Source organism: Hydractinia symbiolongicarpus, chromosome 1 (assembly GCF_029227915.1).
Source record: "Hydractinia symbiolongicarpus strain clone_291-10 chromosome 1, HSymV2.1, whole genome shotgun sequence".
Lineage (NCBI taxonomy): Eukaryota > Metazoa > Cnidaria > Hydrozoa > Anthoathecata > Hydractiniidae > Hydractinia > Hydractinia symbiolongicarpus.
In genome coordinates this window covers 23,233,074-23,250,457 of record NC_079875.1, presented here as the reverse complement: position 1 = coordinate 23,250,457, position 17,384 = coordinate 23,233,074, and the positions used below count along the sequence as shown (strand labels likewise).

Below are 17,384 nucleotides of genomic sequence, written 5' to 3'. Positions count from 1 at the left end.
CGTATTCAAAGCTTACACTATGTTGCCATTTTTGATGTATCTAAATAATAACATATCAGCACGTGGCCTTGTGGTTATGGTGTTCGCTTCGGTCACGAGGTCCGTGGTTCAGTCCACAACACCGGCATGTTTAGCAAGTGTCTTTACCACAGCTACAGGTCAACCCATGCCATGTTAGGGAAATTGGGTAGGCCAGCCGGTGTATACCTAATGTATACATTCAAAACACAGGACCCACATTAATAACAGTGCTTCCAAAACTGAAATGGCTTCATCCTGTATAAATATTGGGAACTAGTCGATGGCCCGTGGAAAAATCCACGAGTTCGCCCTTTCTTTGTAGACCGTTGCTTACATCTCGCTACTTGCGGTACTATTTTGCGTGACAGACGGACAGACATATACGGGTATTATATTGATTGTGGTTGTTACTGAGAGTAACATTCCCCAGCAAAAACATCAAGTCATTTTCATTGCTCTTAATATTACTTTTTACCATTAATTACAAAACACATTTAACATGGAATAATATGTGCCAACATCATATAACAACTATGTTTATAAACAACAAAAACGTTAAACATCGCTAATAATAGACTTACTTGATTCACACTAATTTTGCGCATTTTTGTAACTTCTCCTAAAAATATTTTCGTAGATTCAATAGTGGTCAAGATCAGTTGACACATCGCCGTTCAACCAAATTGCGTTAAATTTTAAACTAAGGGCTTAGAAAGATGGATAAGAACAAAAAAGTAGAAAAAAAACATTACCATGGACTAATTTAAATTCTTCGCCAAGCTCTGACTGACCTGTTAGAGTAGGCATAGAGCCAGATCGCTAAAAAAGTAAACACAAAAAAATAAGTGTGCTACTAGCATTCACACAATTCAAATAATGTGCACTGCAGGTGCCAATTTAGATTTTCACCTGGATGACTGCAACACTATCTTTACTGTCATCCACACTGATATCCCTTAGAAAGAAAAAATACATGTAGTATCAAGTGAAGTATTTTTATTTAAATTCTTTCAGAATTATTTGTCAGGGCTTTCATTCAAATATGAACCTGATTGTTCACGTTATACTTAATGAACATTGTTGTGACAAATAAAAAAAATATTATAAATTCAAACACAGAATGTCGATTATTTCCTATTTAAGATTTCGGATGTATCAGAAATCTTATTTAAATGAGCGGTCGTTTTCTTCTTCTTCTTCTTCTCCTTCTCCTTCATTTTAACCGATTGACGGAACGTCACAACGTTAAAGTCCAACCTGACCCCGCGACCTAGCGATACGCCGGCTGTGTGCGTATCTTGATATTCGTGATATTGGCAAAAAGTAAAGACTGCGTTACGAATTTAATCACAATATTGTTATAGACTGTTAATTTAATATTATTTGATGAGCTATGCTAGATACCTCTTCAAATTTTCGTTTCAGTTATGTTTTTAACGAGCTCTAGGGGTTAAGGTACGAGTCGTTTCTTTCGAGAGACCGAGTTCAAGGACGCCATATTTGTTATACTCGCCTTCTTCACCAAGCTGTGAATCAAAATTTTTTTGAAGAAAGAGGAATATTTGGTTCGGTCAGTATAATTATTTAACTGTTTAAATTTCAGTTCTATCAACGTTTAAGATATTCTCTTCATTGTGTCTATGTTTTCACATATTAAGATGAAAATATCACGTTTACTAGCCATGTTTTATTTATTTATTTATTTATTTAAAAATATTTATACAGGATAAGGACTTCAGTAATTTGCAAATATATACATAAATACAAAAAAACTGCTATCAATGTCCGTCCTGTCTGAGAATAAAAATAAAAAAAAGCAGTAAAAACAGTAAAAACGATAAAAACAAACAAAAAATTGATCAAATAGAAATGCAACAATATGCAGACAAAGTGTGAAGTGACTTAATGTTTTAATATGAAACAAAACAATTTCAAGGCAGCATCCTGCTGAAGCCAGCTAGCTGTAGCTAGCCTTATTTATTCTTTTAAAGTTTGGTATATTATTATTTATTTTTATGTTGGGGTTGTGGCTCTCTTCTAGCTAGCCCTAGCTACTTCTGCCTGAAGAGTAAAAGTAGCCAAATGCAGTTTGGCTAGCTACAACAAAATTCTTAATCAATATTTCTTATGCTAAATGCAGTTTGTAGGTAGCGAAACCTTTTATTAGTGTCATGAAAGCTTACTCCACAAAATAGAATTGCTGAGTGATTTTTTTAGCTGGAAAAGGCAACGACAGGATGTTTCCTGTGTTCTTATTTAAATTGGAGTTGCAATAAAGTTTTTTTGAAAAGGGTATTACACCAAAACGCATTGACGACACAGTTTACCTGTATTAACCGCTCAGTCCAATGTTAATGATGGCTGTTTCCTGAGTTTCTGTTTATCCGAAGTTACGATAAAGTTTTTTTTCAAGAAAAGGGTATTATGCCTATATGGATATGTGTCATTGTTTGCCTGTACTAATCCCTCAGCCCACAGTATGTTTGAACTTTTAGCAGGAACGTTCTCTGAAAAATAAAAAAGGTTGGCCAATTGTTTTTGCTATAACAGGGGAGCAATGAGTTGTAAACTGTGTTTTTATTTTAGCTAAAGTTGTGCAAAGTTATTTTTTTAAAAATATATTACACTGGAAGGATCATAATGTTGTGCGCCTATTTTTTTCAAAATATATTCCACCGGAAACACCATAATGTTTTGCGCCTCACTCAATTTATGACATACTATAGTAAAGCGCTTCACCTAAATGTGTGGCACAGTTTACACTTCTTATTAATCGCTCTTTCAGGCGTTCAACGCCAGGTAACACAGTTACTTGTGGCTTAACCCGGCGTTTCGACCCTGGGTTCCCTTGCTAGTCATCATCATCATAATCATTTTCGGCTTATTGTCCGTTTTCATGCCAGCATGGGTTGGACGGGGTATATTAATGAACCTCTTCCAATCTGAGCTAGACTGTTTTAGATCTAAACTCAACTTCCTCTGTATCAAGTCTGTCCTTATAACCTCCTGTCAAGTCTTTCTCGGTCTGCCTCTGGGCTTTGTCCCAGGAACTATCAAGTCTCTACACTTTCTTACCCAATTATGCCCCTCCATTCTTTTCAAGTGTCCCAGCCAATTCAATCTTCTTATCTGGATAACATCTTTAATTCTACGAATACTTAGCCTGCTTCTTAGCTCATCTGAACTCTTTCGTCTCTGACTGGTGTTACACATCCACCTAACCATTCTCATATCATTCCTTTCTAAACGGTCAAGATCTTCCAGCCTCACTGCCCATGTCTCACTACCGTACAACATAACACTTCTTAGACAGGCCTCATACAACCTACCTTTTAACTCAATTGAGAAGGCTCTGCTAGTCAACAAAGTAAGTAATTCTCTGAACTTTTTCCAAGCAGAACCTATCCTGCAAGTAACACTTCTTGCAACACCGCCTTCAATGCCCAACATATCACCTAAGTAACAGAAGTTCTCAACTATCTCTAACGAGCCACTGTTGTACATAATTGAAGTTGGAAATACTTCATTCTCTATAATCTCACCTTTGCAACGCTTGAATACAAACTGAATGTCAGCCCTTAACCTTCCCCCAATACTACTGCATTTCTTATGTACCCAATGCTTGCAAGTCAGACAAAAAATTGAGTTAGTACCAACCCCTTTCCTGCAAACTCCACTAGGCCACTTTCCAACTACAAGGTCACACTTAGCTGCAATGCTACTAATCATGATTTTAGACTTTGCTGTGTTCACCCTAGTCTAAAAATTAATACCACGGAATCGCATTTTGATTTAGTCCCTATTGTTAATTTTAAACCGATGACCGTAGTCTTAACCTATTTCTTTCGACTACTTCTATTTCTTTTTTTGTTTTTAAACTTGTAGGATCCAACTTTATGGTCAAATCTTAGATTTCTCAAACTTGGTAAAGATTTTAGTCATGTCACAGGTATAATAAAACATTTTAAAAATATCGCTACACCACAAGCAATGATATTTAATAAATAGATATGCTAAAACGTCTTCGTTTCTTGAATGTTAACTGTAGTGCTGTATTATTAAAGTATTAATTTTCACGTTTTGGACATTTGTACTACATGAAACGTTTTGCAAGTTTAAGATAATACCACGGGATAATACCTATTTATTTCAAATAGCGGAACAACACTGTAGAAGTTCTGTAACAGGCTACTAGCGACCTTAAGGGGGGTTTTCACGAAGCGAATTGAACGGCGAAATCGACAGCGAATTCGCTTTTTAATTTTCACGACAAAATAAATTAGGCGCCAAAGTCATTGTTTACATTAGTTAACCGCGTTCTGATTGGTCAAAAACTAGCAGCGAAACCTTTAGCCACGAATAAGTAGGAACTGTTTTTACTTTTCAGCGAAGCGAATATTTTGATGCAAAATCAAAATAAACAAAACTGCGCATGCTCAGATACAATTCGCCGTCGAATTCGCCGTTCAATTCGCTTCGTGAAAATCACCCTATAGGTATAGGGAACAAAATTACACACGAACAAGAATCTGAAATCTTTTAGCCTGCAAGGTCTTTTCATTCGTATATTAAAATGCACCATGAAAATGATTAGTAAAATACTGAATTACAAACACCACTGAACACTGAAAACTAATACATACCTTTCAATTAATTCTGTCTTCTCTACCAAATTGCTCGAATTAGCTGAAAAATAAAGTCACTATTTTGATTAATTTCTAGGACTATGATTTTTCTGCACCAGATAATTTTCATTCTTCAATATAAATTTTTTAGAGGATCATCATGCATTCTCGAGTGATTTTATCAAGTAAACTCATACAAAAAGACTAAATTATATATTTACATGATAATAAACTTCTAAAATACTACATGATTAAAACTATGATTGAATAAAAGTTGGTTATATCAAAATTTATCATATAAATGGTTTAACAACAAATGCCTGCATTATTTTTTTATGCACATGCCACATAACACGATTTTTAAAATAAACTTTAAAACACTACTTATAATTCCAGTGCTCATTAGGTTGTCCAGACTCATTTTTTAAATTTTTTACTAACCTGCTTTGTCTTCTGCTGTTTCTCTGACACTTAAATCTGCTGAAGCTTTATGGCCTTCTAACCTATGCAAAGAATAGTGTGTTTCCTGGATACGTAGTTTGATGTTTGGCATTTCATTCTCCATCTATTGCAAAATCAAAAGAACTCTCATACTGCAAACATTCACAAAATCATAACATTTCATATTTAAGTCTGAAGACGAAAGATTGAAGTGAAAAAGACAAAGAAAATTAAGTCCTTTTCCATGTCTTATACAATGTTTTGTATGCCAGAATGAATACAAAAAGAAGCAACGCAAAAATGCAAAACCTAATACCATCTGGAGGTAAATACTCCCTTCCTTTCTTTACATTGTTATCATTGGCTCTGAAACATATCCTTGCACAGGAAGCAGCAAAACTTACAATGCCAAAATACCCTATTACTGCTAATAATTGCAATTTTGAAAATATACTCTAGAACAAAATATATTTCACAGTTTTATGTCATTGTCTTGTAGCGAAAGTTTTCGATTCCAATTTTCAAGCAATTCCTATTTCATAAGCAACCATTATATTTGGCAGGTGTTGCTAATTGCAAACGATTGATAAAAAACATTTTTCCAATGGTAATTTGTGAAACTGATACTGTGCTTCAGTGGACAACTGCCTTAATCAGCTAAATTACGTTGAATATTTAACCTTGCCGCCTATGGAATAAACTTTATTCAGCTTAAAATGTTACCTCATTCAGTTGTGTTTGAACAAACAGTTGATAAGATGTCTCATAATGCGCACTAGCATCCTCTTCCTAAAAAAATGCAAATACAGAAAATTAATGAGGTCTAGACCTCAAAGATTCTTGACAACAACATCAATATCGAGTTCAGTCACCTGTGTCCTGTATTTTGTCCTGCATTTTGAATTTGGTAATTGCATTAGATAGTTCCTTATTTTTTTTCAACTATTATTGTTCATACGCTTCTTACGTTGTCAGTGTTTTTTTAATTTAAAATTAGTAGACCATACTAACCACCTTGAGCATGTTCGACATAAAAAAGGAATTGTTTTTTAACTTCAGTGTATTTTTTACCATAATCTTTGTCAGTAAACAATACGTTCGAAATATTCTTGCTTTAAAAACTTAAAATTCGGTTTGGGAATGTTTTTTTGAAAACAGAAACAAAAGAAGTATAAAATGTTCATTGCTTCTTAAGAACAAACATTGTCGTCAAAGCAAACAGTTTGTAATATGAATTTGTGTAAAAAATTTATTACAAAATTGAATTAAAAAACAATCTTTAATTGTTCTACTTCCAAGACAGAGTAATTACCAAAAAACAAGAAACAAAATGTTCATCAGGCCTATCAATAAGAAAATAACACAAGAGCTATAAATCGCTCCCCCAAGGTTACAATAATTTAAACTGGGCGAGCAATCTGAATAAATAGAATAAGATTATAAACATTTATATATATTTTATCACAAAGTCTCTTTTATTTATTTTATCTTGTCTTTTTTATATATATTCTTTTTACTGTAAATAAAAAGAAAGAGAACATTGATTTCCATGTAAGATGAATTAATATTGTTCAGCTAGAAAAACTTTTTTTGGAATTGAGGGAGCAATTAATGGCTCAGCTAGTTTCTCATTTCTCAAAATTGGACGAGCCTTTGCGTGAGCAAGAGCAATTGCTCTCCCCTTATTGATAGGCCTGGTTCATCCAACTCACATTTGAAAAGAGTGTTATATCGCTTGTCCCAGGCTGTTGAAACCATTTTTCATTGGGTATACGCCGCATTTCCTCAGCAAGTTTTCGACGGATATCAAGGATGTTCAAACTGACAAAAAAAACTAATCGGTTAAAGTTACTACACTTTTTTCATCTAGAAATTGCAACAGAAAATACACTTTGTGTAAGATTTTGTGTAAGAAATATTAAAGGGAACCCGAGGTATAAAATGATGTTGGACTTATATTATAGAGCTTAAAAATTTAGCTCGTCCCAGGCCTCTTAATTTTTTGCTGACGAACTCATAATTTGGGATCTGCATGCCGGTTTGCAATCAAATTTTGTGAGTAGATATATAGGGCTTATACAAGCTTACCCACAAAATTTGATTGCAAACCAAGTTGCAGGATCCCGAGTTATTGAGTCGTCAGCAAAAAAATAAGAGGCCTGGGACGAGCAAGGGAGTGTTATTTTGGCAAAAAATTTTATGGTAATCAATTAACCTTTATAATATCTAAGCATTGATAAAGTTTGATTGCACACCCCTTAACAGGTCTAAAATTACTGAAGAAAGAAAATATCAAAGTTTTTATTACTGAAAAATGACATCATAATTCATACAGCAAAATTAAATCTGAAATCCTTTAAGTGTAAATATCTTAAGAACGAAAAGAGCTTGTTAGCTAACTTTTTAAGCTCTATAATGTAAATCTAACATTATTTTATACCTTGGGTTCCCTTTAAATTTGGAAAAAAAAATATTTGTTGTTATTTAAAACATGTATCTCTATTTTCTAAATGTACCTTGAAATCCCTAACTCATTGATTAAAATATATCTATATACAGTTTGTTTAAAAGCAATAAACCTTCTATACACAGATTATTGCTGACAGAATGGCGAAAAAGATCGTCTTCTTTAATACGAAAATGAATGCTAATGTGAACACATGATTTTGCGTACCATGATTGAAGCTAATAACATTTTACAGGTTAGAGAGATATTGTTAAACCCTAATAGAGTTTAAGTTTAACTACTCACTGCTATACCTAAGAAATCAATATAAAAATCTGCTGAGAACAAACTCTAAAAAAAAACACAAAATGTACCTTTTGTTTGCCTCATGAAGAATTTGTGTTTTCAACCTGCTGATGTTAGCTTGACTACTGAACACAGCCTTTTTGTTTAATTCTAAACCAAGAAAAACTATTTAAAAAGAGCATTTTATTACAGTACATCCAATATTTAAAACATTTTATTTATTCTAATGCAAAGCGCAATAGTTTACTATTGGTTGATAAGCCCATGGATAAATCCACTCAGGCAGGACAACAATAAAAAAGAAAAGCAAAACTTAAATTTTGATAAGGTCAACAAGGATCTGTCAATACACAAAATGTTTTTATAAAAAATTGTTTATTTGTTGCCTCTTTTGCGTAGAGCTTAAAACAATGATTAAGAAAATGTTCATGTAGGCTTCACGTACTTTTGACAAATGGTTACAGAAATAATGGAGTTTAAAGGTTTCTTACTCACATGATTCCGAAATAAATTTGGAACTCAGGTTAAGAAAACTTACCCAATTGAGTTCCAGGTTGTTCGGCCTCAAAGTTATTAATATAATTATAAATTATTGATGTTAAATTAATGTTATTGAAGTCCGGCCGTTTAATTTGTTGATTAATATTTGAGGCGATATCAAAGGACAATGAACACATCCCCATTGTGTACAAAGTAACAGATTAAAAGCATTACTATAATAGATTTCCCTGCAATACCATTAAAAGATTTTTGTAAATATTTTTTAAAAAAAAGAAAAAAAAAACACGTATATTTAAATTTTGAAAAGCATATTTTACAATTATGTATAAAAATATGTTGCTTTATTTTCTTGACTGTTACCTTTTTTACTATATACCTCTTCACATTGTCAAAAAATAATTATTGCCGCCCCTATAAGGGGCGGCAACATTGTCGGCCCTGCGTGTGAGCGTGTGAAGGGCGAATAGGAGAGACGAGCCGTATAAACTTTTGATTTCTGCCTTTTTGCTTCGTGTCTCGATATATCGTGCTCAATATTTATCACATAACATGTGACCGGATTATATTATAAAATTATAAAGATTATAAAATGTTGATTGATAAGTTACATTTTTTAAACTCTTGTTGCCATACAGCTGGAAAATTTTCATGTGCTGTAGATTGTTTTCTTGAAACTTGGATACATTGTGTTTCGAATCTGTTTGTAGGAAATAATTTTACAAGCTATTGTATAGGATCATTACAATACGTCACTAGGCAATTTAAAGATCATCAAAATAAGAACTCGGAGGCCTCAGTTCTATGCTCTTTAAGAGAGGTTTTTTGGCAGCATTTAAGATTAAAATGAACTGCAATGTACAGTTTTCTGAAATTTTCCAGAGTACTGTATTTTGTGATATGTCAGTTAGTGAAAGAAATAATATTTTTTCAAACTATTTTTTCAGTGTGTCATGTAGCACATGTAACAATAATTTTCAAGTCTCAAATGAAGTTTTAATAAATTATGTAAGTTTAGATGGTATATTATCTTCCAATTTGTTGCCAGAGCAATGGCCTTTGTATCTAGCACAGAGTAACTCTATTTCTAATGCACAGTGTCAAAATTGTAATATTACACTTTCAGTCACAGCATCAGTCAAGCACATCAGTGATGTTTTGTTTGTAGAATTTAGTGAGTCTATGATGAGTGTTTCTCAGTTTCCTCCAGAAATTGTGTTAGAGCAGCAATTCAGGTTAAAAGGAATAGTTAGTCATTTTACCTGTGCAATAAACAGTAACGAAAACTGGATACTGATAGATGATTTGCATGATAGCTGTAATTTATTTAACTCGTTAGATAGTTTGTATTCAAGTAACTCCAGTGGTTGGTTTTTTGGAATATATGTTAAACACACGCACCAAGACAATGCATTGAATTATCAGAGTCAAAACTTTGATATTTTTACAGACTTTCAGGTGTTTCAAGATAATAAATTTATTTAAAAAAAAAGATCTTGCAGTGATAATGAATAAGACACTAAAAAAGTTAGGGTTTGGAACACTCAAAATTTTTTGAATTTAAAAAATGATAAACTGTCGTTAAATTCTACCTCTCAGTATAACTTTAAAAAGAAAGACATAAAAATTCTTAATAAAAATTGTTTTAGAAAGGAAGTCAGAGAAATAGGTAAACAAAACAATTTGAAAAATACTTCTTTTTGCATTGTTGGAAATAAAAATATTACAGAAAGTCAGAAAAATCAACCTATTGTAAAACGTAAAAAAAAATCATTTAAATCGAAAAAGAAATTAAAATTACGGTTTTCCATTTCCATTACATGAAGAGGAAAAAGCTCTTGATGAAATGGAGAGATTCGAGGAATCATTACAGTTTGAAATATATCAATGCAGTATTTGTTTTGAAGCTTGGTCGTTGTAAAAGAGATAAGGGCATTTCTAAAAGATTTAGTTCTGAAAATAAAATGATAGCTGGTTCAGTGGCAGTTGAATTGCAAGATTTGACACAAGTTGAGGAAATGATTATCTCGCGTGCATTCCCTGTATGTAGGTTTATCTGAAGCCTAGATTTGGAACTACAAGTTATAGAGGCCATGTTGTGACTTTACCTCATAATGTTCAACAACTCTTCCACATAGTTCTAAGTATCCAAATATTCTTCCACGTAGTTCTAAGGACTTGCCAATTCTATAATTTACATTTAAAGCAGAAATAAAAAAAATTGTAATTTTAAGGTAATAAAAGAAAAAGTTTTGCGTGCTTTAGTGTGGCTAAAACAAAATAACCCATTTTAAGAAGATATTAAATTAGATTTTGAAAGAATAGAATGCCTTCCTCAAAATGATTACATCGTTGTTGAAGATGTTGTAGTGGCTTGCGAGAGTGACAAACTTCAGTGTAGTTACGACGAAGGCCCTATCTCTGAATCTGGCTTAAAAGAGAATGTGGAATCAGTCAGTTCCTTAAACTAAAATACTATTGAACCATTAGAGAAAGATAGACTAGATCGAATTTTATTAGATCAATCCCTTGATATAGGAAGCAAGCCCAATGAATGAGTTTTCTGTGCCAGGATTAGCAACTATGACATTCCCAACCTTGTTTCCATATGGATTAGGTGATCCTACAAATATTGCTCTGAAAAAACAAATTAGCCCCCATGAAACTGAATCATTTTCAAGGATATTAAAATATCTTGTTAAATTTGGTGAAAAAATAAATGGAAAGTGGCGTTACAGGTTCGCAGCACACCCACGATTTGGATATTGGGCTTATAATATGCTGTATAGAAAACGGTTGCTTTCTCAAGGAAATTTTTACTTGAAACAAATATTGGTGATTCATTACTAACTGTCGAAGAATTACAAGAAATGCTACACAGTGGTAATTATTCACAGTTAATGAGCAAGTTAATGTATTATGCAAAAAATGTAACTGCCACCAACTCTTACTGGTACCAAGTTAAAAAGCAATTAAAGGCTACATAACATCAAGCTGGCTCACCAACAATTTTTTGGACTTTGTCATGTGCTGAATTTCATTGGCCAGAATTTCATGCTTTGTTTTCTGACAATGACATGTGTTTAATAACGCAAGACGAACTCAGAGATAATGTTGTCAGCTATCCACATCTCTTGGATTGGTTTTTCAAACAAAGAGTAGAATCTTTTGTTAAGCATTGGCTATATGATATTCTTGGTGCAACGTGGCATTGGTATAGATACAAGTTCACTGTTCTTAGGGGTGCCATTCATTGTCATGGTTTAGCAAAACTTGATAATGATCCAAATCTTTGTGAATTGGGAACTAAGGCTACTAAGGAATATTTGGCACAAAAGGAAATGTGTACTGAGAAATCAACTGAACAAAAAACATTGCAAACTAAGAGACAAATTTGTGACTATTTTGATTATTTAGTAAGTTGTTGTAATCCTGTAATGGGAAAAACCTGACCAACACCCATGTAGAAAGTCGTTTACATTTGCATTGCAGAATGATATAGATTTAGATTATAAAGACTTATTTAATTTAGTTTAAAAACATACCAAGTTTAATCCAGGATACTGTTTGAGAGTAGATAATGATGGGGAACAGAAATGTAGATTTGGTTATCCTTTGGAGTTGAATGAAGAAACCTATATTAAATTTAATGAGATAACACGAAAGACGGGAAAAGAAGTCAGGCCTGAAATTGTGGAAAAGCGAAATGATTCACGTGTCAATCGTCATCAACAAATTCAGTTACAAGGCTGGCGAGCTAATTGGGATATCCAGTTGATAATTGACCATATGCTTGCATTGAATATTTAGCAAAGTATGCATCAAAAATTGAAAAGATGTCAAGTGTAGCTAGAGATGCTTTTGTCTATGTCGTAAATAATCTATCTAAAATCTCATCATCCAGATCTGTAATCAGAAAATTAATGATGAAATGTGTTGGTGAAAGGGACATGGGCATGCAAGAGGTTATGGACCAAATATTATCTCTAAAACTCCACAGCAGCTTCAATGTAATTCCCATCTCTTTGGAAAACAGTAGAAAATGCTCAATAACAAATGATGAGATAATAACTGAAAAATCCTGTCTAGAAGTTTATGGAAATCGTGGGTCTTACTCAACTGCTGTCCAACAACTCAATTTGATAGACTTTTTTTCAAAACAGGATTTGAAAAAAGACAAACTACAACCACGTAAAGAACCTGTCATTGTTAGAACAATTCCTAATTATATTCCCAATCCTCTAGGAGTAAATTATGACAAGTACTGCAAATTTCAGTTACTTAAATACAGAACTTGGAGCAATGTGCCATCAAATGCGTGGGAGAATGAGGAGGATTCACCTGCAACTTATGTTTCTAAATGGCAACAGTTTTTAGTGATATTGGTAAAACTGTCAAACCAAATTGGCACCGGGATTTGTAGAACGCTCAAATTTACTTTAATCTTGACAAGACTGATTATGCAGAACATGTAAATGATGAAAATTGTGAAGAACACTGTGAACAGTGGATGTATATGGCACGTCTGACTGGTATGGATGCGACACATACTGCAACTGTAAATCTTGACTGCCTTAATGAAATAGAATCACAGCGATTGTTTTTTACAAGTTCTGAAATAAATAGTGTACCGTTATGGTTGGATAATGAGAAAAAAATCCAACATCAACTGCGCATACAATTAATATTGATCTTAACCTTCTTAATGAAGATCAATTGCGTGCTTACAATGTTGTGAAAGATCACTTTTTGACCTCTACGTCAAAACAACCATTACTAATGATAGTCACAGGACAGGGTGGCTCAGGTAAAAGTTTTGTAATAAGTGCACTAAAACAATTGCTTAATAATTCTTGTATAGTGTCAGCTTTCTTTGGCATAGCTGCGTATAACATTAATGGTGTGACACTTCATAGTCTATTTCTGTATCTATGATTACCAATACGTAGAAAAAACAGTTGTGCTTTAAGAGGCCTCCAGCTAGCACAGTTGCAAGAAAGATTGCAAAACTTAAAGTACTTAATCGTTGATGAATTCTCAGTTATAGGTTGGATAGATCGTCGTTTACGTCAGGCAAGTGGAATTTTAGACACTACATTTGGTGGTTACTCAGTAACTTTGGTAGGAGATATAGCCCAATTGCCAACTGTTTCAGATAAACCGCTTTACCATTCTCTCCCAGAAGAATCAACAAAATTGATGGGCTATTGTGCCCAGGAAATTTGAAACTGTTGTGAAGCTTACTGTCAATGAAAGAGTAAACAGCAATGGTGAACATCAGTTCCGAAACCTTCTCATGCGATTACGTGATGGTGACAATATGATTGAAGATTGGGAAATATTATGCACTCGTGTTGTCAGTTCATATCCACAAGAATATGTGGATTGCTTTACTACCAGACTTGCTTATTCTAATAAAAAAGTAGTGGAATGGAATTTCCAAAAACCGAGAAAGTTAGATGTACCAATCTATGTTATTAAAGCTCTTAATAACCCCCCAAAAGATTCAAAGTTGCCTGCAGATGAATTTGTAGGCTTGGAATTGCTGCTACATTTTGCTATTAATTGTTCTGTTATGCTAACAAGAAATCTGTGGACGAAAATGGGTCTGTGCAATGGAAAGATAGTAAATATAACATACAAAGATGGTCACCAACCTCCAGCCTTACCAATTGCTGTTTTTGTTAAATTTCATTCTTATAACAGACCATCATTTAATAATATGCCAGGTATTGTTCCAATAGCACCAGTGATAGCCAACTCCAACACATATGATAACATGGAAAGACAGCAACTACCTTTAAAACTTAGTTCAGCTATTACAATACATAAATCTCAAGGCTCAACACTGTCTAAAGCGATAATTGATTTAGGTGCCACTGAAAAAATGGCTGGTTAATAGAGCCTATATCCTATGACAGGCTTTTGGCTGTTAAACATTCTAGCAATTATAAATACTGTTGCATTGAAGAAAACCGACTACATCAGTTAAATAACAATTTACAATAGAAAACTGTTAAAGTTTTGTGAAATTATTAAATTTTGGTTAATGTTTGCGAATTGTAATATTTTTGTCTTATTATTGCTTTTAGAAAATTATGTCTAGTGAAAGTTCTAAACCAAATACTGAAGGAAGTTGATTTCTTATCAGAATTGTGTTGTATATACGTTCTGATAGCAAAACTCATCAAATGGGATTTAATTTTATCTATACGTAGTAAAAAGGCATGTATATTTGTTATTTCTATCTTTTTAACCGTAGGTGTTAGTGGTTATGTGACATTTGTATCTCCAACAATGATATCTGCAAAAGGGAATCCATAATTCGATGTACATGTCAAAACGAGTCCTTCGGAATCTAAGAAGATACGAGTGATGTCCACTAGCAGTATGAAGAGAAATCTGTTTACCGAAAAAGAAGAAAGCAAAGAACCCGTTAGATTAATTGGGTTGTCACCAACTAAAAGTAACATGTTCTTTTTTAATAGCAACACCGGTGGACGGGTTAAGGAAAACCAGGATGTCACATTCCAGTACCGAGATTTAAGTGACTTGACAATAAAACATGTTTTAGAACATGGCATAAGTGGCACCTTTACCTTACAAGGAAAAATTAAGTGGACCCAAGAAGAACATGTGGTCCTTGTTGGACAAGGAAAAACAAAAAAGTTTGTTCGAGACGGTATCATGGCAGATGAATCTTCGCACATTGCAATTACTGTTTGCTCACCGCTAATTGATATTGTAGAAGAAGATGTCTCCTTGTCCGTGTCAAATTTAGTCCTACAGAGCAAATATGGGATGAAACTCTCCACCACAACTTCGACAGAAAGGAAAAGAAAGTGATGAGATCATCAAAGTGGACTGGGCAAAAATACCAATAATAAAAGACCTGATGCCTTTAAAAATCTGATGCCCGGAAATACTATCAGTTAAAGTAGATGGCTATAAATCTTGCGTAAACAATTCATGTTTAAAAAAGGTAACTCCGTTTCCAGAAGTCATTAGTAAAATGCTTGTCTTGCGGGCGGAAAATGAAGGTCACAAGATGCACAGATATGTTTACAGTTGAACTGACACTTATGGAATCAGAAATCAAACAAACTGTTGTAACAATTTTCCCACAACTGGTAAACAAGCTAAAGACCAATTGGAAGATGAATTTTTGTCGATGGAGCACTTTGACTTTACAGTTAGCAAAAAAAAAATCACTTCAGCCATATCAAAGCACTCCAATGGCAGTGACATGGAGGATACTGAAGAGTAAAGCTGATATATGAATATTTTATGTATATATTTTTTAACCTTTTTTAATATATATCCATTAACATATATAACCAATAATATATAACTATTAAAAAGTTTATTATGCAACTTATTCCAACCAATACAACACATATAAAGGTTGTTTTATAGATTTGTTTTGTTTACGCCTTCCTTTAGTCCAGTTGTTAAATAAACATTTTTTTGCTTCCTTTTTAATGCGTTTCTTTGTGTTTCTTGATTTTGTTAAAACTTGTATTTTTAACGTATGCTTAAAAATTATGTTTTCTATAAAATATTTATTTTATTTCATTTTTCATTTTCTCCTTGTCTACGTTTTTAATGTTAGAAGCACAGAAATAAAATCTGGATTAGGATTTTAACAAAAAAATTTAATGCCACGAAAGTCCTAGATTAACAACAGTAAAATATAAACAACTTATTTTTTAGGTCAGGCTTCAGATTTATTTTAGGGTAGAACTTTCGTGGCAATTTAATTCTTGCAGAAGTTTCTTCCGTAAAACATGTGAAAGTTTATTCACGTGAAATTTTTAACAAATGGAAAATTTGATTCCCGCGAAACAAATTTAAGACAATTCTTCTCTCTCTTTTGTTTATAAAGAGTTCAAAATAATTTCAAATACATAAACTCTCAAATCCGTTAAAGTTTATTCCCACAAAATTTCTAAGAAGACTTGACCACAAAAGTTGATTTTTGTACCTCGAACTTTCTTTACTTAAAGTAAAAAAAAGTGTTTTTACTCTTTCAGACTTAGTTGCTCAAACCTAATTTTTTTTACTAACACTACTGGAATTTTAAACCCGACACTAATATGTGTTGCTCGTGACTAAAGTCACTGGCCAAGTAGAAAAACTTGGCGATTTAAAAAAGAGAAGATAGATCCTTGGGACGAGAGTGCCCTAATGGTTCATAAGCAAGTTGTGTAATTTTTAGCCTAATTGAAACGTGAGAACCAAATTATCTCATAACATTTGATCAAATAGCGGGCCTGTACAGTATTATTGCAATAAGGTTGGGGCGGCAGATTAGGTTGAACTATGGCTAGTAAATTTTTTTATGAGCCGATTTACGTCATTCTTTAAATATGAAAAGAACCATATTGACTTACTAGAGAAAAGGAAAATGGAGAATTGTAACACACCAGAAAATGTGCACACAAAAAAAACATTTACCTTCTGCTTTTGCAATATATGAATAGAACAAATACTCTGCAGTTTGTATAACATGTGTTGCAACTCTTCTAAAAACATTACATACTATATTACTACATTATCTGAAATGACTGTGAATACTTATATATTTCACTTTGATTTTAATCAAGAAAAATTTATATTAAAAAAAATACCTTTGTAACTCCATGTTTCCATAATCGCTCTAAAGTGAAAAATAACCTATGCTACATTTTGAACTCAAGACGTCTTTGTATATATACAGTAACAATGCTTAACGGGACGTTGAAATTAGAATAATTTCAAAAACAATTACCAAGAAAGGATCCGGTGCTTGTTTTCGATGTTCTGGCCAAACAGACACAATGGCCATTGTCAAAACATCTATCTGAATAAAGTAAAAAAAATAAATGAACAAAAGTGTGTTGAGACAACACCTATAGAGTATCAGATTGGACATACTAGTTGTGTTTGATCATTCGTAGTAACATGTTCTAAATCAACTTGCAGCGAGAGTCTTTCTCGAAAACATTTTGTTAGTTCTGTATGCGTTGATGGTGGATGCGTGATTGTTTGCTGAAATATTCAAGAAA

At 33.1% G+C, this 17,384-nt stretch overlaps 1 protein-coding gene across 6 annotated transcripts in view; it reads right to left on the bottom strand.

The window, feature by feature from the left end:
- Nucleotides 1-17,384, bottom strand: part of LOC130647114 (coiled-coil domain-containing protein 87-like) — a 38,647-nt gene that overhangs the window by 19,144 nt on the left and 2,119 nt on the right. For 4 of the 6 annotated variants that reach the window (XM_057452857.1, XM_057452881.1, XM_057452866.1 and 1 more), the window contains 12 exons: nucleotides 17,254-17,367; nucleotides 17,108-17,179; nucleotides 16,968-16,996; nucleotides 16,795-16,862; nucleotides 7,908-7,989; nucleotides 6,800-6,908; nucleotides 5,811-5,876; nucleotides 5,088-5,211; nucleotides 4,665-4,707; nucleotides 931-976; nucleotides 774-840; nucleotides 603-640 (listed from right to left, as the gene is read on the bottom strand). In XM_057452857.1, the coding sequence (XP_057308840.1) occupies nucleotides 603-640; nucleotides 774-840; nucleotides 931-976; nucleotides 4,665-4,707; nucleotides 5,088-5,211; nucleotides 5,811-5,876; nucleotides 6,800-6,908; nucleotides 7,908-7,989; nucleotides 16,795-16,862; nucleotides 16,968-16,996; nucleotides 17,108-17,179; nucleotides 17,254-17,367 (858 nt within the window). The remainder of the gene's footprint in view (nucleotides 1-602; nucleotides 641-773; nucleotides 841-930; nucleotides 977-4,664; nucleotides 4,708-5,087; nucleotides 5,212-5,810; nucleotides 5,877-6,799; nucleotides 6,909-7,907; nucleotides 7,990-16,794; nucleotides 16,863-16,967; nucleotides 16,997-17,107; nucleotides 17,180-17,253; nucleotides 17,368-17,384) is intronic. The other 2 variants (XM_057452874.1, XM_057452891.1) reach the window with 1 other exon arrangement.